The sequence below is a fragment of the Gymnoscopelus braueri genome, assembly GCF_963280865.1.
Source record: "Gymnoscopelus braueri genome assembly, chromosome: 10".
Taxonomy (NCBI): domain Eukaryota; kingdom Metazoa; phylum Chordata; class Actinopteri; order Myctophiformes; family Myctophidae; genus Gymnoscopelus; species Gymnoscopelus braueri.
Window position 1 is genome coordinate 34,632,050 of NC_137611.1, and position 24,828 is coordinate 34,656,877.

Sequence of the window (24,828 nt, forward strand, 5' to 3'; positions counted from 1 at the left end):
GAAACGGTTGCCTAACAACATCGATTAACGCTGACATTAAACGCTGCCTCACAACAACGATTTACGCGTATGTCGAGCACCTCAGTATTTGGGCACAATCGATTTGTGCTGATGCGGGACATCTCCACATAAAGCCATGTGATGTCAAACACAACAGAAACTGTTGCGCAACAGCACCAATTAAATTACAGCCAACTGAACCGGTTGAAAACATGTAAGTGGTATTTATGGTGCTGCATGTAACCACAGGTCTGCCATTCAAGATATTAGAGATATTGGACAGTTCTTTTCCATTTTCAGGACTTTCCAGAACCACAAGGTATAATAACAGTCACACTTTCACATGTTCAAATTTGACATGTCACATGTCTCACACCAAGAGTTTCAAACCTCTGTTTTTACCCATTACCCGTGCCTTCATCTGGGTGCTGCTGCTTCATCACACTCAGAACATAAATAACGTGTGTATGCTCTTTACAAATTAATGTGTTTTAGAAAGTCTAGACAAGAGCATCATCCAGGATCCTAAGATCACAGCTTGTGGGTGTGAGGTGTCATTGCAGCAGCGTCTCATTGACTGGGCATGTCTTTAGAATGTGTTTGTCGGTATAGGGGTTGCTGAACGTGTCAGACTTGTGGACAGCTGCTAGTGACCAGGATGAGAGGAGAAGGTGTAACCCTTGACATGGGTCGCAAGAGGTTGGACCCGACGGGAGAGTTTTCCATTGCTTTTTTTCCCCCTTCTACATTCTGACCACAGGAAAACATGCAGTTATTATGCTGGTAGTTACTGAGTGTACTTTTATTGACCTAGTATTTTTAATTATTTCTGCTATGTTGGCTACTGTAATGGATGGAGCTTAACCACATAAACCCTAGCGCTCCTATTTATTCTGGGCATGTCATAATTGGCGAATATTCAGCAAAAATAGCAATGAAATTAATAATAATTGTCTTTATTGTCCGCTCAGGGATATTCATCTTCACAGTCTGTTGCAACAGAAAAACACATAACCATATTAGCACAGAACAACATGGCACATAACAATATAACCCCAAGACAGTACATGAAGTACCCACAGTATACACAAAAAACATCCTATCAGCGAGGCAGTTTGTTTAATGCCACCTGATGAAGGCCAACTGTGGCTGAAACATTGTACCATCGTGTAATTTGGTCTGTGTTTTAAGGTAAACTAAACACTTCTGGAGCAATGCTGTTGTGCTGACTTTTATTCTTTTGGACTATCACTTTTGGACTATTGCTGGTGTCCAGCAACGAACTGGATGTGCGCAAACCCACTGTTTTAAACTAGTTGGTTTAATGCTGCAATGGCTGAAGGGACAAAACGTCTACTAAAACAAACGTTTTCCCATTTCAAAGTTCTGTATCTTCGTCCAGATGGCATGAGTTAGAAGTGACGATGTAAGGGATGATCAGTGTCATAAACGCGTGATGGTCTTATTGTTCATATCAGAAAGCGTTGGTGTGGGAAGTCCGATAATCTTAGAGGCAATACTGAAACGTTTTTCAGGTTGAATAATGCAGTAACTACACAAAAGAGAGTGATGTGAATTGTCATCTTTCCTTGCATATGTTATAATGGTAATTAGAAACTTAAATAATTGACAACTGTGTTTCATTCATCATTCTCGTGAGTAGTTATTGCAACTGAGAGGGGTCAAGGAGCCAAAGCCTGATCCCACATTCAACATGCCACGTCACATTTCAACCTGCTTTGCAAAAGCTCCTTTATGAGGGCTTGAAGGCTGGCGAGGGGTCAAAGGGTCATGTTTATTCTTAAGGCCAGGGTCACTAGGTGCACTGGCTTGCTGTGAGGAAATACCACCCATTGAACTAGATGACATACCTACCTAGATTCTACAACGTGTGTGTGTGTGTGTGTGTGTGTGTGTGTGTGTGTGTGTGTGTGTGTGTGTGTGTGTGTGTGTGTGTGTGTGTGTGTGTGTGTGTGTGTGTGTGTGTGTGTGTGTGTGTGTGTGTGTGTGTGTGTGTGTGTGTGTGTGTGTGTGTGTGTGTGTGTGTGTGTGTGTGTGTGCGTGCGTGCGTGCGTGCGTGCGTGCGTGCGTGCGTGCGCGCGCGTGCGTGCGTGCGACAGTTGTCAGTTATGAGAAGAAGAAAAAAAGAGTGACAAGTAAAGCTTTAGTTATACTTAGTTGAGTGCCGGTGTTGTGCTCAGTAAATAGCAGATCTACGAGCTTGTATATCTGCTATTTACTGCATGCAACACCAGTGTGCAAGTATAAAATAAAACAAATAAGTCAATTGTGAAAATAATATATTGTGCGATGCGGTGCGTTATATTTTATTTTCTTCATTTTTGTATAAAATAGGGCTTAAGTGGTTAAAACCATTGATTATCGCCATATCAGATTCTGGAAATCCCAAATCCCCAGACAATATCAAGTGTCATATTTGCCATTTTTCAATTGCAATTTTGTAGGTCTATGTACAGTATGTGTCATGCATAGGGGCATAATCATCTCTGTCGGGTGGAAACATCATATGTCCAAAACTGTTACTTTTCAGGATTCAAATTAAAAAAATCGCAAAAGTAGCAGATCCACAAGCTCAAAACGCGTCGCTTTCACCCTGCCTTTCAAGCCTGCGGATCTGCTACTTTTGATGGCTTTTGTCTATGAAAAATATAGACAATATGGAGATAAGAGGTTTCTGCCCGACAGCGATGATATAAGAGCTTTTACACTACATGGGAAAAGGGTGACAGAGTGGATATTTGCTGCCTCAGGCCATGGTTCCCTATAATTGTTGAAGCATTGCTGCGGTCACTGCCAGGCTGGACTGCCACGGGCCTTCAGTGGTCCAGGACACCGTGTCTCACTCAGGGTACAGATATAGTGGTCGTTCCATGGATGTGGCAGCAGGCCAGAGAGCCTGGACAAAGGGAGGTGTATATACACACAGTAAGAGTGTACAAATGGGCCCAACTTGTTTACTTCTGTACATCTGTGTAATTTTTTAGATTTCTTTGGCTATTCAAAAATAGCAGATATACAAGCTCATAGCGCGGCACAGAGTGGCGAGTTATGAGCTTGTAGATCTGCTATTTCTTTTGATTTTTTTTGCAAATTTGTGCAAATCTTTAGTTTGAATATATATATATTTGTAAAGCACATTTGTAACTTAAATCTTTGCTTCTGGGGATTCTACAAATGTTTTTAAAAAAAAGTGTAATTTTTTTTTAAACGTATGTTGCTATATATATCAGTGGTTCTCAAACTTTTTTCATGTCAAGGACCCCCAAAATGATATGTATTTGTCTGTCGACCCCCTCCCATCTCAAAATATGTTGTTCCAGGGGACACCCCCCCCCCCAAGAAGCAAAGATTAGAATTTTTTTTTCGCTGTAAAAAAACGTATTCAAAGATTTGCACACATTTTCATGAATATTTTTTCAAAAATAGCAGACCGAGCTTATATATCTGCTATTTTTGAATAGCCAAAGAAATCTAAAATGACACAGATGCGTTCCCGGATTGAATGGGATAACCGTTACATTGACAATCCAGACTTTACTACAGTATGTAGGCTGTTTCATGATATCGTTGAACGATATTACATATGCCCCCACTGCAATAGAGACTGTGGATCAAGGGTCGGCCTCTACAGCCACCTGAAGACCCACAGATGACCACTGACCAGACAATCATACTCGTTTCGAGTGATCGCCGATGATGACGACCGAAATCGGTCAGGGTGTTGAGGAGTTTTAGTTTGGGATATTTGAGGGTTTGTCAGATTGCAATAACAGCGTGGCTTTCATCAGAATGACGATAATATTATCACAGAGAGAGAAATGAGAAATGTAGTTTTGAAGCTGGTAAAAGTATGTGACATGTTAGCAGACATGCATGCAAACAATTCACTTTTTGCATAATGTGCGTGAAATGGTGCAGATCCATAGAGTTTATGTTTTAAGTGGGGTATTAGTGACGGAACAAATCTCCTTACCGAGCCCCATAGTTTGTCTCTGTCAAGCTCATACGAGTGTATACTGCATTGACCAAACATTCTACTCAGCTGTCACTACCTGCTGCAGGGAGCTGCTATTAAATCACTGCGTCAGTTGGTGGTTTTTACACCCGCAGTGAGGTGAGCGTGCGAGAAAAGGTCATATACATTTCTATCAAACTATCCTGTCCTAACAGTGAACTGAGCAGCGGTGTCTTTCCTCAGATATTACCGTGTCCCAAACCCAAACATGTTGTATTGGTCCAGATTCGCACGCTACTGGGAACACAGTGTTTATCTATTATCATTCCAACATGGATGAAGAGAAGTATACTAACTAATAATGTGGAAATAGGCCACGTGACGCTGTTCGGAGAGAAAAAAATCAATTCCTTCCTCTCATTTCAATTGCACAATAATGCACAGTTCAACATTTGCAATTCACAACTTTGCAATCAACAAAACGGCTCCACAATCTTAATATGCTCATGACGCATTGCACCAGCTTGAAAGGAGTCATAATTGCAGAAATAGATTTTTTTTTCACAAGGTTAGGGAAAGATGTGGTATTTTATTTGTAGAAAGAATTACTAAGTATAACTGTGAAGTGTAAGCTGTCTGAAGCCTGCAGTGAAGTCTTTGCTACCGCTCAGTGTGGTACATACTTAACAGACTGACAGAGAGCCACACATACTGTATGTACACTGTGTTCCAGTGTAAGTCATGCAGACAAAGATGATGTTAGATGCTTTTGGAACAACAGAGCATGAACTGCACTGTGCTGTGCCGGCCTGGTTGCTCGTTCGCTGCAGTGCAGTCCTCGGAACAATTAAGCAGGAACTGGAACTGATTAGCCCATTAAGACCTGAGGCCGATTCTACAAATGGTTTTAAATCAGTAGTTCTCACACTTTCAAGATTTTTAATTTTTTTTCTTCTAATATAGCAGATGTACGAGCTCGCAGCGTGGCACGAAGTGACGTGCTGTGAGCTTGTATATCTGCTATTTATGAATAGCCAACGCAAAAATCTAAAATGACACGGATGCTCTCCCGGTTTTAATGGGTTAGAAGACCGTTGTAGATAGTGAGAACCACGTTGCATGAAATTGTGTGAAAATGTCAGTAAGCTACTAATGGGCTGCCAATATAGCTGCTATTAAGATGCTTTTTGGTGCAGATGTAATGCTATTGGACGACAGTAGTGAAGTGTGAAGTGTGAAGATGGCTATTAAAGTTCCTGCTGCTACTCCCCGCTGTTAGTACAAAACTTTCTTACACGCCCTCTGACGATTAAAACGTACGCAGCATTGCGCACGCGTATATCTACGCAAGCATGCACGCACGCACGTGCTTGCGCACGCACACACACACACACACACACACACACACACACACACACACACACACACACACACACACACACACACACACACACACACACACACACACACACACACACACACACACACACACACACACACACACACAGAGCAGGAGAGAATGTACCTAGGGGAAAGCTTGGACCATGGCTCTGCACTTTAAGCCTCAGGTTTTGTCTTTGTGAAGATTATTTGTAAGTCACTGACAGCAAATGGGGAGCTCCAAATGTGTGTTTTTCCCCTCTTTTTGTTCCATCATGAAAAGATTATACGTACATTATAATTTTCGGCAGGAATGAATGTACAGCTCTTTAGACCTGCTTTGGTGCTATTAATGAAATGATAAAGAGACATGTGTGGCAATTACACCATTTCTATGTAATGTAATTAACCATATTTCCTTGTTAAGCACTTAACAACAATATATAGACCGGGTACCCTCTGGGGTCTTTATGTGGTCTTTTCACCGAATGTTCACCTATTTTTGCCAGATGTTCGGCTATTATGACATGCCAAAAAGGGACGCACGCTTAGGGCTTGTGTCGTTTAAGGCAGGGAAATTTGAAATTTGAAATTAAAATAAGGTTAGACATGTAGCAATGTTAAGCCAGTGGTTAAATAAGAGTTGGGGTCACAAAGTGGCAAAGAGAACTTTAGAGAATGCCCAACTGTTTTAACTTTGTCTCAAGTGTCTTGTGTTTTCATTGCATAATATAAACCACAGCTTGTCAATCAGACAACTAGGGTTTTTTACAAAGATATGACTTTGACTCCCTGGCCAACTGTATGCCCTGAATCTTGTCAGAGCCCTAAGACATAAGTAGGTCAAGTTATGTAATGACCCAATCTCTGTTTACCATTCATAGGCGTGAATGCACACACACACACACACACACACACACACACACACACACACACACACACACACACACACACACACACACACACACACACATATACATACACTCCCTGAATGCCCGTTTTAGATGGCTCTGTACATTTTTCATTCTCCTGGGACACATGGAATCCAAGCTTTCAGTGAAGTGCTTCTACTATGATGTTTCTTGTTAGTTGTCTCCGCCAGGCCGAAAGGCATTAGACCATGAGCCAGAGCCCCAAAATTGAGCAATGATTATCGAAAGAGTGGGCAAAACCATACCTATATTAAATTGTGTATAGGGTCAATATAAGTAAATAAATATATGATAACCTTTCCACAGGAGTAGCTTTTTCATATTTATCACACATTTTGTTATTTTCCCCATATGACAGGTGAAAACATGACAACATTTTAAGAATAGTTATCATAATGAAACTTCCCCAGTTGATTACTTACATGAAGACAATGATTTATCATATTACAAGTTTTCTGAAATTGTGCATTTAAATATGCAAATTAGGCATTTAGTGAGTCAGAGCCCCAAAATTGAGCCAGATATTGAATATTCCCTCGTTAAAAACCTTTGACTCCAACATCTTAACAAAATGAAATAAGAGTGTTGACTCTGGCTTTGTCCAATGTTCCAATGATGATTCTGGAAAGTTATGCAAATTCGGGCATATTTTCCTAATGCCTAATTTGCATATCTAAATATACAATTTCAGAAAACTTGAAATACGATAAATCATTGTCTTCATGTAAGTAATCAACTGGGGAAGTTTCATTATGATAACTATTTTTTTTATTTTCTCATTTTTTCACCTGTCATAAACGTAAGCGGAAAATAACAAAATGTGTGATAAATATTGCCCCCTGTCCGTCCGTCCGTCCGTGCATGTGTCTGTCCGTCCGTCCGTCCTCCTGTCTGTGACCAGCTAATCTCCGCCACCGTTGGCCCGGTCGCTGTGAAACTGCGCACACACACTCCCTGGATGCCACAGCAGAACCTCTGCCCCACATTTTTCAGATCAGCCTGTCATAGCGCCACCATGAGGCCGACTTTTGACAAACACATTTTTGGATATTACTCCTACAGATTTTGTCCAAAAAACACGCGAATCGGTACACAGTATCTCCACAGCCATGTGATCAACACTGATCTGTCCGATTTTCCATATTCCATCCTGATTGCCTAAGATTGGCTTCCAAAGTTTGCAGGATTGGTTCATTTTGAACAAAATGCCTCAAATCATGAACGCAGCATGCCATTTCCGTGACATTTTCCACATAGATTCCCACTTGGCCCAGGAAGAAATGCCACTTGAAAACTTTCAAATCAGCCTCATGGTGGCGCTATAACAGGCCGATTCACGTTTTTAGCTATAACTGCACCGATCTGCGTGAAACTTGGAATGGATTGAACTATTTGAACATAATTAGTAATATACACATTTTATAGCTGGGTCATCTTGCACAAATACATGAATTACTACCTACATTACCATTTGAGCATTGAGCGCATGCGGCGTGCGTAATGGTTTCTCAATAATCAAAGGGTAGCCTACTGTACAGAAATGCCGATCTACAAGCTCACAATGCGTCGCAGACATGTTCCTGTTGAGATCATAGAAACTATATTCAAGTCCTTGGCTGAATAAAAATGTGTCACTCATTTATAACCTTTACGTTTTTACTAGATTTGTATCTTTAACTTCATCCTCAGAGTTCTACTACAAAAAGTTAGGGATACCTCTCTATTTCTTGCAATTTTTGAAGTATTTCTGAATATCACGTACATACAGTATTTCCTATTTGGTTTTAGCTATAATGACATGCCCAAAATAGAGACGTCGGCTGAAAAGTGTTTAAGTAGCGCTCACTCAGTTCCAACTCTGGCATAAAAAGCCCCTAACAGCCTGCTCATTTGGTGTTTCCACTTAACAGTGATGAGACATGTCCATGTGGGGTGCAGAGAGGCTGATGAGATGTATTCACTCCACATTGTCCTGGATTCATCGGAAGAAAAGAGATGATGATGAGGATGCTTGTTGAGGCAGTAGGCTCATGCTGATAGTGGAGAAAACCAAGGGGAAAGAGGCTGATAATGCGTGTGTGTGTGTGTGTGTGTGTGTGTGCGTGTGCGTGTGTGTGTGTGTGCGCGCACATGCACGTGCACGTGCATGCGTCTATGTGTGTGTGCGCATGCGTCTATGTGTGTGTGGACTGTGCGCATGTGTGTGTGTGTATCTTCTTAACGAGGCAGCATGCACTCTCATTGTGTGTGTGTGTGTGTGTACGTTACTGTGTGAAAGATGATGATGAAGCAGCTTTGTCTGTTTGTGTATGCATTGGTGTACATTTGTGTGTATGATTGTGAATGTGTATGAACCTAAATCTGTCCCCAGTGTCATTTGTGTATAGTCACCAGACTTCCAAGTCAATGCCAAAGAGTCTCAATAGTGTCATCATCTCTCATCATCATACTATTGGGGGTGTGCCGATATATACACTACAAAATGATCCTCCCCCACATGCATGGAAAAGGGGGTTATGCTACACTAGTTGTAAACCAGATTCTCCAAACATGTCCACTCTTCTCAGTGATTTTGTGAGAAGAAAAAAAACTCTCTGCACCATTTTCCAGGAAACAGGAAACAGTTTGACCATGGCGCTCACGGTGAATGAGTACTGTAGCCAAACTGCACCTGATGCCATGCCAAGTTGCTCTAGACTTTATTGAGCTTTCAAATATTGGTTAATTAAACAATTTATTGTGCTAACTAATTCGGCAATTAATATATGCCATACAGTGTGCAGCCATACCCCGAACAACAGTAGGGTTGGTCATTACTTTCATGAACACATTCTATCCATACACTCTGTCATTCTTATTCTTATGTACAGTATGTATGCTGAGATTTATACTGTGTGTGTGCGTGTGCGTGCGCGTGCGCGTGCGCGTGCGCGTGCGTGAGGGTTATGTGAGTGTGAGAGTTATGCATCTGTGTGTGCACTGGGTGCAGGTGAACAGCTTGCATTGGCCAACAGCTCCGCGGGCCAGTCTCGCGCATCACTTGACAGCCATGCCCCTTGAAGCCCTAATTAAATGAACTCGTTAAGCCGAGCGAGTGAGCGGATGAGAGAGCGAGGGGGTGTGTGTGGCTGCAGCGGCCTCAGCTAGACCTGCCTAACTGTCTGCACGCATCAACCACTCCTGTCCCATTTCTCCCATTGCCTCTCAAGCCCAACTCGGGCTTCGTCGTACGACGGTGTCCCGCGTCAAAAAATAGCCTCTCTTATGTCCGCCGCGCGACACAGCCCGGCGAATAAGAATGAATCAGCCATCGTTCTCTGCTTTTGATTTCTCCCTCTCTCTCTCCGGGGTGTCTGTATGCATCGTTGTCTTAGTCTTCTGCTCGCTAGATTAGCATTTCTCGCTGCCCCTTTGTGCCCCCCCCTTCTACCACACCACCCCCCCCCCACACTTGTAATCCCATTGTTTCAATTGAAAATGGTCTATTTCGGAATTGGATTGGCAGATTATCCTCATCGTTCATTCACTTCAGCCTGAGTTATACTTTAGTTGCGTGCCGGTGTTGTGCACCAAAAAATACCCAGATCTGCAAGCTCACAGCACATCTCAACGTGACAATGTTGTGAGCTTGTAGATCGGCTGTTTTCGGGCGTGACAGACGACCGACGCGTGACCGACGCACAACTAAGTATAACTCTGGCTTTACTGGTGGTGTTGTCTACCTGTTAATGAGCCAATCAGGTTTCCCCCCTCATGTGTACAAATTGTACGGTGTTGGTGTACCGAAAATAAACCCAACAGTGCAGTGTACCGACGTGTTTGTCCATTGTAGAGGACAGGATTGCGAATCCCTGATGGTTTTCATAATTATCCGGTGATTGTTGTTTTGAGATAACGCTGACTCGCCATGTTGTGTGGTGTTGCCTGGATTCCTACTGTTCTCTCTGTTATAATTCTGACACAGCTGAACCTTACATATACTCACATCCAGTGGTGGAAAGTAACTAAGTACATTTACTCATGTACTGTACTCAAGTACAATTTTGAGGTACTTTTACTTTACTGGAGTATTTCCAATTTTCAGTACTTTTACTTCTACACCACTACACCTCAGAGGCAAATATTGTACGTTTACTCCGCTACAATTATTTGAATACTTTAGTTACAAGTTACTTGATTTTTATTATTATTGCAAAACATACATTAACCTCTTTTGCCCTATACTTCGGCAAATTGTAAATAGCCGATGTACATGTAGATCTGCGGTTTTCAGAATATTTGTATACATTTTGAAAACTTGAAATGGGACATTTTTGCATAATGAGTACTCTTACTTTTGGTACTTCAAGTACATATTGATGCCAATACATTTGTACTTTTACTCAAGTAAAAGATGTGAGTACTTCTTCCATCACTGCTCACATCCATATGGATGCATATATATATATAGCACACATGATGCTCTGTAGAAGAACCTGCTGGTGGCAGAAATGTCATCTGGAGACCTCTTGACGTGCTGCCAAATGCTCTGCCAGAGTTCTATAGCACCACAGTTAAAAAATAGCCAATCTACAAGCTCACAACGGCTATTTTTGGCAAAGAGATATAGGTGTAGACGGAAGAAAATTATAAGTTATAACTCCGGTTGTCTAAGACTAGAAGGTTAAACTTAAATTGCATTTTACACAATGTAGCCTATCTTTGACAAGAACTGCATTTTGACCTTTACAAGAAAGACAGTGAAAATAATAATGAGATGATGACACTTTTATTCTTATTATTATGTGTCTATGGATTTAAGACAGAGTACACAGACAGTGGATTGAGCCTTCATTATGTTGCCTTGAAATACAAGGCACAGCCTGTGCACCTTTGCAGCAGTTCTACTACTATTCTAGGCCATTGGTTCTTAAAGTGGATTTCAGGGACTCTCAGGGTTCCTTTGGGGGGGTCTAAATGTACCCTTACGAGCCCGTAACCCTGACGGTGTACAAATGGAACCAAATGGACCCGTTATTTATAAATTACTGCCTTATTTTGTACTTCATCTTAAAATGATGTTAAGCAAAAGTAGTGAAAATAGTAAAACCTACAAGCTTGTCACAATGTGACACGTTCTGCATTTTTGGAACGTTATCGCCTATTAAGACGTGACCCGAAATAGGGACACCAGGTTGAAAGCGTTAAAAGTCTGTCTGTGAGCTTGTGACTAAATAATAACTACTGTACGTCGGATCCATGGGAAGACGGGTTCCATTGGACATACAAGGTTTCTGCCTCGACAGCAACAATAAATAGCAATTAAAAAAAGGGGTTTGTACCACGTGCCTGCATTAGGCCCCCAAATCACTTCTGTCCCTGTGCATTCCGGTAGTCATTTGTGTGGATCTGTGTTTACCTAAATAAACCCCCAATAGCTGCTGACACCTTGCCAGACCACAGCAGATGGCTGCCATTCATTTAACATAAACCCCACACAGCAGTTGTGCACTTGGACAAGTACATGGATGCTATTCAGATCTCATTTTTTCATTGAGCCAGGAAGCAAACATGTATAATCTAGAAGCATGCAGCCTATAATATGTTATTGGCAATTTGGCCCACGGTGATCCAGCCAACTCTCCTACTGGAGTTGTATGTATTATGATTATCCCACTACTGTAATTGGAGAGTAATGCATGTGTGTGTGTGTGTGTGTGTGCGTGTGCATGTGCGTGCGTGCGACTTGAGTCAGTGAGTTGCAGATGGATGTTTTATTGTCTAGCTGACGCCAATAGATGACTTCAAATTATACCATTAAAATAAGACAAATTAAGACAAAAAGACATAAGCTGCCGGTAAGAAACGGTTGGGCAATGTGACCACTCGTTGTCAGCGAGTTGAGTTTTTTTTTGCAGAATGTTTGCCTATTTCTACCGAATGTTCTCCTATAATGACATGCCAGAATAGAGAAGCAAGAGTGTTCATGTGATGACTGAATGTCGTATTAGACGGTGTGTGTGCTTCTGGTGCGCCAGGCACTCGAGGCAAAGTGTGGAGTTGGCATACGTGCTGTAGTCTGCGGATTACTACATTACTACATGTCCCTGTAACTGTGAGTGCAAGATCTTGTTATCAATTAATTGTTGCAGTCCCTCGGGGTCAATTATCAATTATACGGTATTATAGAGTATTAAAGTGACTGTGTGGCAGTATTGAACGCCATATTGCGTGAGGCACTTGGAGCATTGTTGACTCACTGTGTCAGTAGGTTCCCTAACCTTTTGTATGTCTTGCCATCTCACTGCTGGATCACCATAGCCTTGATGTTCCAGGACCTCATCAGTCATCAGTTCTTCAACTGCGTTAGAGGAACACCGGGGTCTGTTTATATCATTATGTGTAATACCCGAGTGGATCCGAGAATACCCGTAGACAGTGCTGATCAGGAGAGAAATAATGAAGTGCTGTGTAACTTGATGATTTAGGTTTAGGCTACTCTCTCAGAATCTGTCAGCACTATGCCTTCAACATGCAATGTTGTAATTAGTAGGAATATACACAGAAGCACTGACTGACTGCCTGGTTGTATGGATTTATGCAACCTGGATTGACCCCTAACTTATGGGCGTCCATCTTTCCCTCCCTTCATTTAACTCGACCCAACTTTCTGTCCTCCTTCTCTCTCCTCCTTCGGACACCCCTCCTTTGGGTTCAATTAATCATCCGTGGAGGCCAGTTATTCAGCCACTGCCCAATGGGATCCTGTGGTATGTGGCCCCTGCGCTTGCAGGGTGAGAAGCCATGGTCTACCCTGCCTTTAGGCCTATTACTTTCAGCTCACAGCCCTCTCATAAAGAGAGCTTTGAGGAGTCTGTATCTGGTGAGATGGCCTGGATCCTGTGGGCTGTTTTGTCCGATAATAGCCAAATGGATTCGGTCCCCAATGGACAGACGTGTTTACTAAACTCTTCGTAGGTGGTGCGAGGGAGATTACGTGTGCCACTCTTGAGTAATTAGGGGCCAGCATGTTGGCCTTGGGGAAGCGTTGAATACAGAACGGGTGACGTGTATTTTTGACATGCATGTTACAGTACATGTTACAATCTTATACTGCAATTAGAAAATGGTGGATTTTGTGTGTTTGTTTGTGCCGCTTCTCCCAGCACATCAGTTGTCTAATTGGCTCCATACTTGGCACAAATATTGGTCATGGGCTCTGCCCTTTGACAAACTCTCTTTTGGCCACTAGGGCGCCCGGACGCCACACCCTAACACTGTGACTCGCTGCAGCATTGTACAGAGCCATTGAGATTAGAAAGTTGTATACATCGCTGCTGTATATTTTTCATTAATGGCGACAGACAGCGGACAAAGTGTGTGCTATCTCTCTCCATTAATTAATTGGCATCTGGTTATCTTTGTAATTGTTGTAGCTTAATTGAAATATATAATGAGACAGACAAAACGCTACAGTAGACTGTTTATTTTCTGACCGGTGCCGGCGTGCAACAGCAATGAAGGACGGCATTTACGGAGGTAGGCTATACATTGCCAGCTTTTATTCAAAACAGTGCCTGGTACGTTGCTGACAGATAGAGGAAATACAACGATATCACAAGCAGATCGAGTGTTAGACCAATCACACACAATGTTCTGTCAGACGTCGGTTGGACTATGTAGCCGCCAAAACGTTTCAGTGAAAAGAACGATAATTGTCGCTGAAAGCGTGGCAGAGACTATGTTTTGCACCCTGTCTGTCTGTGACAAGCTAATCTCCGGCACTGTTGGCTTGGTTGCAGCGAAACTGTGCACACACACTCCGTAAATGCCAGAGCAGAACCTCTGCCCCAAATATTTTCCATGGGCCTGTTATAGCGCCACCAGGAGGCAGATTTGTGCAAACACAAAATTTTTGACAGTGCTCCTAGAGATTTGGTCCAAACATCACGCAAATCGGTACACAGTATCTCAAAACGGGTCTTTCAGATTTTTCATATTCCATCTTGATTGGCTAAGATTGGCTTCCAAAGTTAGCAGGAGTGCTCAGTTTTGAACAAAATGCCTCAAATGATGAACGCAGCGTGCGATATCTGTGAAATTTTGCACGCACATTCCCACTAGGCAGAGGAAGAAATGCCACTTGAAGAGTTTCAAATCAGCCTCAGTGTGGCGCTATAACAGGCCGATTCGCGTTTTTACCTATAACTGCACCGATCGGCGTAAAACTTTGTATGCGCACTCCCTAGAGGCCAAGGAAAAACCTTTGCCCTGCATTTTCCACATCTGCCTTTTACTCCTACAACTTCTGTCCAAACATCACTCAAATTGGTACACATTATCTCTATAGTCATTCTGCCAGGCTTCTTTTGAACCCACCGACATAACAATCCTCAGAGATGAGAGAGGATCCAAACACATTGGACACTCATCCACTAGCCATGTCTTCATCCATGTTTACATTCTGACCACTGTCTGCGGTGGGGGGAATGCCATGATCAGTCCACATCCTTCATTATAGAAACAAGTGGGCTGATGACCAACACAATTGCGTCTTTCGAAAGGAGAGGGTATACATTGGGCCAAGATGATACATTTTTCGAAGCCAGTAGGCAGACATGCCACTTTTTCGGGTTACTGTAGCTCAATGTTACTTTTGCAGTACTGTTGCTCTTCAGACTAAATTCTGGATTTTCAACAACACGCACACTATACTAGTATACATGCTTCCACAATAATTAAATAATCCCCTGTAAATAGAGTTAATTTATATTATTCATTACCATTAAGCACAAACAAGCATTTAAGGAAGAATTCAGAAGCCGGCACCCAATGCAGCAGGTGCTCTTTTTTATGGAGCTTTTCAACTGATAAATGTCTGGGCGTATACGTGAATGAATAACGTTATATTAACAAATTAAATAACTGTCATCCTGACTTAGGATAGGAAGGGCAGATGCTCAGATGATGGAATAAATGCCTTTTAAAAGGAGGATGAAATATCACACAAATCTTCTTTACCTTTATGCTGGTAATTGAAGATCAGGAACTATGCAATGCCATAGATTATACGGTTATGTATTTTCAGAAATAACGTTACAGCTTACTGAGCATTCAATTTAAACCTGTCGCCAATACGGCTGCCAGTTTATTGGTGCAGATCGGTATTATTGAATTGCAGATGGGCTCAAACTACAGCTGGTTAAACTCACTTTGTCCATTAAGTGGTTCTTTAATGTTCTCAGTCAGTTTGATATTCTCTAAATATGCCTGGACAGGGTTATTCACTGCACCGCTCTCCTTTAGTAAGTTGTTGAAAACAACAAAACAACTTGACTTTGTGAAAAGGTCGGACCATCTCTAGTCTACTCAGAAGCAAATGTTATGACAAAATAACCCTTGTAGTACGAAACATATATTTTTTTAAGCTGACTTTCCTTTGCCTTTTCCCGTTCCGTTAACCCATTGAATCCGGGAACGCATCTGTGTCATTTTAGATGTCTTTGGCTATTCAAAAATAGCAGATATACAAGCTCATAGCGCGGCATAGCCAATCTTATGCGTTCCCGGTTTTGATGGATAATGGTGGTGTTGTGTAGATGTGTATTGGTTGAGTGTCTGGTAGCAGTGTCGTCTCCTCAGATTGACCAATCCAGAACAACAGCACTGCTTGCTCCTCCCACCATGGGTTTCCCAGAACTCAGGCTAGTGCTGCTACCTCCTGAGCACAGCAGGGGCCCAAATGACTTTCTGAGAACCTTATCTGAATCCCAGAGGTATTGCATGTCTCTCTCTCTCTCTCTCTCTCTCTCTCTCTCTCTCTCTCTCTCTCTCTCTCTCTCTCTCTCTCTCTCTCTCGCTCTCTCTCTCTGTCTCTTTCTCTCTCTCTTCTCTCTCTATGTTATCGTCTCTGTCGGGTGGAAACCATATGTCCAAAACTCAAATTCAAAAATGGCAAAAGTAGAAGATCGACAAGCTCAAAACGAGTCGCTTCGCGCCGTGTTTCAAGCTTGTAGCTCTGCTACTTTTGACACTTTTGTGTGACGCTCTAGTATGATCACGTAGGGCATTAATTTACGAAAAAACTAAAAAACTTGGAGATAAGAGGTTTCTGCCTGACAGCGACGATGTACTTCATCGTACAGAGGTGTTGCACAAAAGCACGCAAGCATACACACACACACACACACACACACACACACACACACACACGTCACACAGTCGCTATTGATACTAATTTGTGGTCAGAGAAGTAACAGACATCAGATACATATTCGCACGCATGCACGCACACATACGCACACACACACACACACACACACACACACACACACACACACACACACACACACACACACACACACACACTCTTTCCCTCTCCTGACCCTTGCCCTTTTAGTGTTTGAACAGATGTCCGATGAAAAGACATGTCCTCATTTTCTCCTCTGTCCCCATTCCATCGCTCCTGGCTCCATCCAGCCCAGCTTGCTTCTTACCACTCTACTATAGCCAATCATATAATGTCACTTTCCTCTACTCTCTGCATAGTGCAGTAAAAATGTGCAGTAAGATCAATGTTATTTGAACTGTATATTTGAATTGTATAATGCAGGAGTATAGGAGTGGACTTAGCAAAGAAGCCAAACATCCAGACATAGAGAGGTGATGTGGGTGTGCTCAGGTGGCAGAGGGTTACTGATGCTGCCCACTACTGCGGAGACCAGAGTAGACAGTGGATGGTGTTCGGCTGAGTGATGCCGACAGAAGGTCGAGCTTGTTTGTGGGGCGCAGATGCGTACATTGTTAGTTTGAATCAAAGACAAAAGTCATCAAAGTCCCTCGTAAACCATCAGTTCTTATTTAAAGAGCTGTCTGAAACAGATCTCACTCAAAAGTTTTTGGTTTTTAGGATCAGTTACTTGCTTTAGTGTTTCCTTTATTCAAAGATAACTATCATTCATTATGTCTACATTTTATAACTTGTTTTAGTATATGTATTAAGTACAGTCAGTCAGTCTGTATATTAATGTAATCTAGTGTGATGACCGGTTTGCTACATCCAAAAATTTAAAGGGAGGAACTATTAGAACCTATAAAGCGAAGGAAGGGAAGAGGAATGAAGGGAAAGGTGTACAAAATAAGACAATAAAAGTAGAGCCGAAAGAAAGGAAGAAGAAAAAAGAAAGAAAGAAAGAGAGTCTTGTTTTGGATGCAACCCAGTTCACTGTCCAAAATGCTGTTTGGCAGGCAGCTCAGAACTCGCCAACATCTGCTGCCATAAGCCCTGTGTGTGTGTGTGTGTGTGTGTGTGTGTGTGTGTGTGTGTGTGTGTGTGTGTGTGTGTGTGTGTGTGTGTGTGTGTGTGTGTGTGTGTGTGTGTGTGTGTGTGTGTGTGTGTGTGTGTGTGTGTGTGTGTGTGTGTGTGTGTGTGTGTGTGTGTGTGTGTGTGTGTGTCACACCTCACTGACTGGGCGACTGCTGTCAGCAGAGGAGCTTGAGAGGTTAACACTACTGTCTGTCAAAAAGGGTTTGTGTGTCTTTGCGCATACATCATTCTGTGCATGCGGAGGACAGTTCTGCCAATTATATTTGGTACATAGGATGGTAAGTGGTTATTCAGGCTCGCTGAAGTACTTTCTTTTTGCTGCAGGGGAGTAGAGGAGATGAGTGAGCAACGGTGCTGAGAGCAAACGCAGGGAGGGGAATTTAAGCTCCCGTTGGGCATCAATAGAAATCCTACATTTATCAAACAGCTCCAGAAAATCTATACAATAACACAAAGCTATTGTTGTTTGTGTACAACGCTGCCCAGTGCCTGAATGTGACAGATCCTTGTCTCTCTCTCTCTCTCTCTGTGTGTGTCTCTCTCCCTCTCTCTCTCTCTCTCTCTCTCTCTCTCTCTCTCTCTCTCTCTCTCCCTCCCCCCTCCCTGTCTCTGTCCCTGTCTGTCTCTCTATCACGTTCACACCTAATCCAATGCACAAACACACAAGTAAGTTAGTGAGTTTGAAATAAATAGGAGCCTGCGTGTTTAAGCAACCTGACTTGACGCTATAGTACCGTTGTCCCTCTGTCTGTCTCCCTTTAAGTCTGTGTCTTGTCTGTCATTCTCTCTCTCTCTCTCTCTCTCTCTCTCTCTCTCTCTCTCTCTCTCTCTCTCCATGCTCTTTTCAGATTCATTAAACAAACACAAAACCACCCTGCTCTTTGAGGCGATCCAGGGGTATAGCTGATGAGGCATTATGGGAAGTCATGCCTCAAAACCCATGACCCATATTTTAATGTGAATCGTACTGTATATACTGCCATACATTTGTATGGACTTGTTACAAAATCCGGTGAGACGGGTAATTGGATGTGTTTCAAATAGCCAGTATGGATTGTCTTTTTTAGTCTTCAATGCTTGGATTTGTCCTCTTGAACGATAGGAAAGAACGTTCACATCATGTCTATATGTGACTTATGTTGTGTGAAAGTGTCCTTTGGAGGGTCGGGCATCGACTATAGAGATGTGGTCAATTAACCATTTAAGTCCTTTTGGATACTTTGTTGTACAGGTTTTATTCAATAACTTTGTATTTATTCATTAATTTTTAAGATAATTTTGGGGGTCTTTTTGGGCTTTATTTATAGGACAGTAGACTGACCGGAAATGGGGAGAGAGAGATGGGGAGTGACACGCAGGAAAGGTCGTCGGGATCGGGACTCGAACCTGCGACACGCTGTCAGGCTGGCATTGCAGCCTAGGGTGCCTGGACCGCCACGCGGTACAACGCGGTACAACGCTGTACAACGCTGTACACGTTGTATTCAATAAATTAATCAATGGATGGATGCAGGGCCACCGCTGCTCACAACGCACATGCATGTCACACACTCTGCGCAAGGCATCACATTCACGAGGCTGCACCAAAATGAGTCTGAGCAGATCATCATAATAATGATCATAAATTATTCATTATTTAAATTTAAGATGAAACACAACTACAATAGGCACCATTAGACCATTATAGGCAATGTAAGATATGCTTGACTTGCTCAAAATAACGAATGAATGGGTCCCGTGCGTCGGTGTGTGTGTGTGTGTGTGTCACGTATGTATCATGTATAAGGAGTGTGCATGCATTCCCTGGGCTCTGCTCCTCGGTTGGTGTGCACGGCCCCCTCCCTTCCAAGTAACAATCGTGGGAAGAATGAGAGGTAACAGGTGTCAGGGAAGAAGAATCTTATCCATACAGAGATATGCACTCATGTACAGTAACTACCATCCTTGCACGCGTGTGTGTGTGTGTGTGTGTGTGTGTGTGTGTGTGTGTGTGTGTGTGTGTGTGTGTGTGTGTGTGTGTGTGTGTGTGTGTGTGTGTGTGTGTGTGTGTGTGTGTGTGTGTGTGTGTGTGTGTGTGAAATGTCTTTTTCCAGGTTAAGGGTTAGGCAGTTTCGAAAGAGTTCATTGTGAACAAAAAAATCAGACTTTAGGCACAATGAGTCAGTTCTGCAATGAGCTGCTTGAGTGAATGAGTCTGGTCAGTGGTCACCAAAAGAAAAGGGACCTTAATGGCTGGGATTTTCCAAGATAATATTGCCCCTGGGCTGTTTCACTCTCTTGTTTTATGTTAAAGAATTCATATATCCATTACATGGCCTTGTTGAAGTCTGAAATATTAAATGTATTATGTTATTTTATTTATGTAGTTTTGTTTGTCTGTATTTTTGCACCACAAGGCAATTACACTTAGGGTACTTAAGACATTGACTGCCAGAATTATTTCATAATTTTTTAGCCAGTGCCATAGTTTTTAATTGGAAAAAAAAAGTCACTCAGGAGGCGAAATACAGCATTTTTAAGTTTTAAGTTAACAAGGAAGTGGATAGGAGTCTAGATCTTCAACTAATCATATCTCCTTGGTCTTTGGGTGAAATTGGAAAAAAAAAACATTAAACTTCACGTAGATCTACGCGATTGGCACGTGGCGGCTTTATAGCGGTTCGCGTAGATCTACGTGATTGGCAGTCAATGTGTTAATGGCCAGCAGTGGCCCTGAATGGGTGGCTGGATAAATATGTAGATACATTACATACATACTGTACGTATATACTGTACATACAGTATGTTGTACATGGATGAAGAAAGCAGCAGAAAGGGACAGACGTGAGAGACATTGCCTGAAGGCACTGCTGGGACACACTGAAAAGGCAGAAGCTACAAAATAGAGACATAATAGAGAGATGAGGCCATGTGTGATCTTACATAAAGCACAGATGGTCCAGCTATGTGATGGCAGGACGGAAGGCTGGATGGAGTGTCTGTGTTAGTCGCTGGCCAGGGGGACTTTGAGGAGCCCAACACAAAGCTGAAACACCTGGGCAAGGAGTGCGGAGGCACTAGAGATTAGAGAAGATCCAGACAGGGAGGGAGAGAGACAGAGACAGAGAGAGATCTGGAGGCATGCAGTAGAGCCTGGCCGATATGTCGGTTTGGCCGATATTTCTGAAATCTTTTGACATGATTGATAACATCTCTTATCAGCAGTTTCGCCAATCTTATGAGCTTGTAGACCTGCTATTGTTTAAAGGCAAGTCCACACCAATGCAACTCCTTGCAACTGCCATTTGGGGATAATGGCCTTAAAGTGTGTGTGTATTTTATATTTACTTTTTGATTGTTCACTCTATAATTAGAAGGAAAGCTATTCCTGACTTTGATAGGATTTATAGCAGGGGAAATGCATCACCAGGAGGCTGTTTAGGAACAGACTTTGAAGGTGTCTCTGGCTTCCTCTGAAGACAACTTGGCACAATTGCAGCACTTTGGTTTAGAGCAATGGTTCTCAAAAATAGCAGATGTACAAGCTTGTAGATCTGCTATTTTTGAACAAAACTAGAAGAAAACTAGGCACAATTGCAGCACTTCCTTTATTTAGTATTCACTCACTCACTCACTCACTCACTCATTTACTCACTCACTACTTGTTAGTTTTTTCTCTCTCATTATGTCAGTGCGTACAGTACAGTCTAGTCTACACAGTGTGTGTGTCTGGGGAACGGTCTGGGTGAGTTGGAGTGGGGAAGTAGTGGAGTGTTCATTGTTATTCCCAGCGTGTGACTCTCTACACTGCTGCTCTGTTGTTAGGACGGCCCCACAGGTGGGCTGTGTGTGTGTGCGTGTGCGTGTGTGTGCGCGTGTGTGTGTGCGCGTGCGTGTGCGTACGTGACTTGAAGAGCCACACACTTGGTTGCTGTGGGGGAGGCCAGATGTGGTATAACAAAGTACTGTATAACAATGGTTGCAACCACAACATGTATGCACGCACACACACACACACACACACACACACACACACACACACACACACACACACACACACACACACACACACACACACACACACACACACACACACACACACACACACACACAGAGTTAGATAGTTAGATAGTTAGACAGCTGCACACTAACACATCTCTGATAATCATTGTCCGTCCAAAGACAACTCCAGATGGTGACATTGTGTGTCACCATCACCCACTGTCAGTGGGTTCATTGCGAGGCTGTTGCGCCAGCGCGCACACACACACACACACACACACACACACACGCGCGCGCACACACACACGTGCGTTGTTGACCGATGTGTTCACTGTGAGCATTTCTTTATCAACAACACCTGTGTTTGCTCTTGTCCTTCTTCTTGTCGGTCCCACCTGTCCCAATACCAAGAAAAGCTCAAGCATGTTTTGTTTTGTTTTGTTTTGTTTTCTTCTGCTAACAGTTGGCCCCAGCCAGAACCAGAGATACACATTGTATCGGCAGAAGCCTTGTATGTCCAAAAGCGTTATAAAAATAATCTGTGTGCCAAATGGATCCGATGTAGGCATTAAGTCACAAGCTCTTGTTAATACTTTTCTTTGGTTAAGTATTTATAAAACCCATAGACAGGCTTAACCACTTTTCACTTTCAAAATAGCAGATCCGCTATTTTCTGTACTTAATTTATGGAAAAAGTAAACATAAAAAGTTGAACTATGGAGATAAGAGGTTTCTGCCCAACAGCGATGATATGTTATGCGGGACAATTTGCCAGCTGTTTGTCGGTGTTTTCTCGTCCATCGTGGTTATTTTGTTTTTCTTTTGTCACAGCCTGAACCGAAGACAAACTGCATCGCAGTGGGGCAAAAAATATGATTGTTTTTCAGTTGTTGGCTGCGTTTGCTGTTGATATTATTTCTCTGATGAATACGAGTCGACGTCTGGTTCCTTTTGACAGACGCAGTCTGTTGTGCTGGGAGAAATGGCCCCTGTGTGAGTGTGCGTGTGCGTGCTTGCGCCTCCCTGCATATGTGTGTGTGTGTTAGTGAGTTTTCACAGACTGCTTGCCATGTGTCCAGTGGGCCTGGAGTCACTCCAACAACTTGTAATCACAATATATAAATCACACTTTCTTGCTGCAGTGTGAACTTGACTGCACAATAACGTCTACAGTAGGTTGCAGAGTTATTAGCACCCCCACATTATGGCTTCATTGGTCCAGTATCTGTCAGCTCAGCTTTGTTAGAAACACAAACCATTGCTCTACATTCTTTGAAGGACTGTTTCGTGGATTTCTTTGAAGCACAGAAAAATCGTCGACAATCAATTGACAACAATAAATGTTACTTTTGCTGTATATACTGACAGTTCTCTGTTGTGATGGTCACAATGGTTACATATCTCTGTATTCTGTGTTTTCAGACAAATGTACCGTAGGTCAGTGGCTCTTGGTTTCCAGGGGGTGCCCAGCTAAGTTGTTGTTATTTAGGAACCAAACGTAGTGTACACATGTAACCCTTACAGGTCCATTTGGTTCCGTTTGCACACTCAGATTCATGGGGTTTCCGTGGCCTAATGCATGAGGGGTCCTTGAAATTAAAAAAGTTTGAGAGCCACTTCCGTAGGTAACTTTTCAAGTCAAATGATTTCTCTGAGGAAAAAAGTTCACGAGGGCAGACAGACACAGCTGAGGTTACAGAGATCAGGAGCGAGGGACCATCTGACTCTGGCAGATGGAGTGATGGATGGAGGGAGGGAGGGAGGGAGGGAGGAAGTGGAACAGAGTGCAGGAGACGAGAGGAGAAACTTGAAATCAGGACGACAAGACCAAATGCTTATCAGCTGTTCCCAAGGCGCTGATTTCACTTTGCATCCTGTCTGCTCCAGCGCACTTACCTCATGCCACAGATAACATGCCATAGTGGCATGACTATTAACTGATATACAGTGCTGTGTTTGCGTGCGCGCGTGTGTGCGCGCGCGCGTGTGTGTGTGTGTGTGTTTGTAACACCATTAGTATAAAGCCTGTTTTATACTTGGCATCAATAAGAATGCTCAGCATACGATTTCTTGTGCTTTAGACTTTTCTCTACAACATCCGTACTATTTTAACTTTTGTCAAATACCGTTCCTCCTCATGTCTAAACCTCACATAAGCTCACCCGTCTCTTTCTCTCTCTCTTTCTGCTGTAGAATGGAGCGGTTCCAGGTGAGCCCGCGAAGAAGGATGAGAACACGCGGAGAGGGAACTGGGGGAACCAGATTGAGTTTGTCCTGACCAGTGTGGGCTATGCTGTGGGCCTGGGCAACGTCTGGAGGTTTCCCTACCTCTGCTACCGAAATGGAGGAGGTAAGATGGTCTTCAGAAAAGAACTGGGTGCTGGTTTTGTAGTTGTTTGTTTCCTATACAGGTTAACAATTAAAGAAGGGTAAAACATAACAGGCTAGCACATTGACACATCCTAAATCTAACACACATTAATTTGATTGGCTGCAACTCATTGCAAACTGCCCGGCTGCAGATTTCCTTTGAACGAAAAGGGATTCAATTAATGTGTGTATTAGGTTGTGCTTTGCAATATAAACAACTGATTTGTGCTAGATTGGTTTGCGTTACTGTGGAAAATGGGTAACATACTGTACACTATATGGGTCCCCTTGCCTGGAGGGAGTTAAGTATGGACACAGAACAACGCAGAAAATAAACGCTAGTCAAGTCATAAAGTGTGAGGACAATCAGGCCAACATAACATATATTTGTTCCCTTACTTAGGAAACTTTTAGAATCCTATTCAAGAGAGGATGAAATTACACTAAATTATTGTTATTATCTGGGATGGCTTCTGGTGTCATTCTAGGATATTAGAATGAATGAATGCACAGGCTGCATAATGCATAACAATAGATACATAAAACTGGTTGCATAATGCATGACAATACATCATAACACTGGTTGCGTAATGCATGACAATACAACGGAACACAGGCTGTCATGTTGCAGTCCATGATGAGCCACCTTGGAATTTGCAATAGCATTACATTAACTTTGACATGACGTTATGTTATCAGGTAGTGTTATCGTTGTCGTCGGGCAGAAACCTTGTATCTCCATATTTGAGTTTTTTCATAAATGAATGCCCTACTTGATCATACTACAGCCAAACTACTGCTACTTTATATTTTATATATTTTTCTGATATGTTTAATCTAACAATATAGAAAGGAATTGTAAGACCAAGGTATCAATATACCCA

At 42.6% G+C, this 24,828-nt stretch overlaps 1 protein-coding gene across 1 annotated transcript in view; it reads left to right on the forward strand.

Annotated features, from left to right (window-relative positions):
• Window positions 1-24,828, forward strand: part of slc6a9 (solute carrier family 6 member 9) — a gene marked incomplete at its 3' end in the record, with an annotated part of 67,236 nt that overhangs the window by 25,985 nt on the left and 16,423 nt on the right. The window contains exon 2 of the mRNA XM_080440367.1: window positions 23,768-23,924. Coding sequence (XP_080296493.1) covers window positions 23,768-23,924 — 157 coding nt within the window. The remainder of the gene's footprint in view (window positions 1-23,767; window positions 23,925-24,828) is intronic.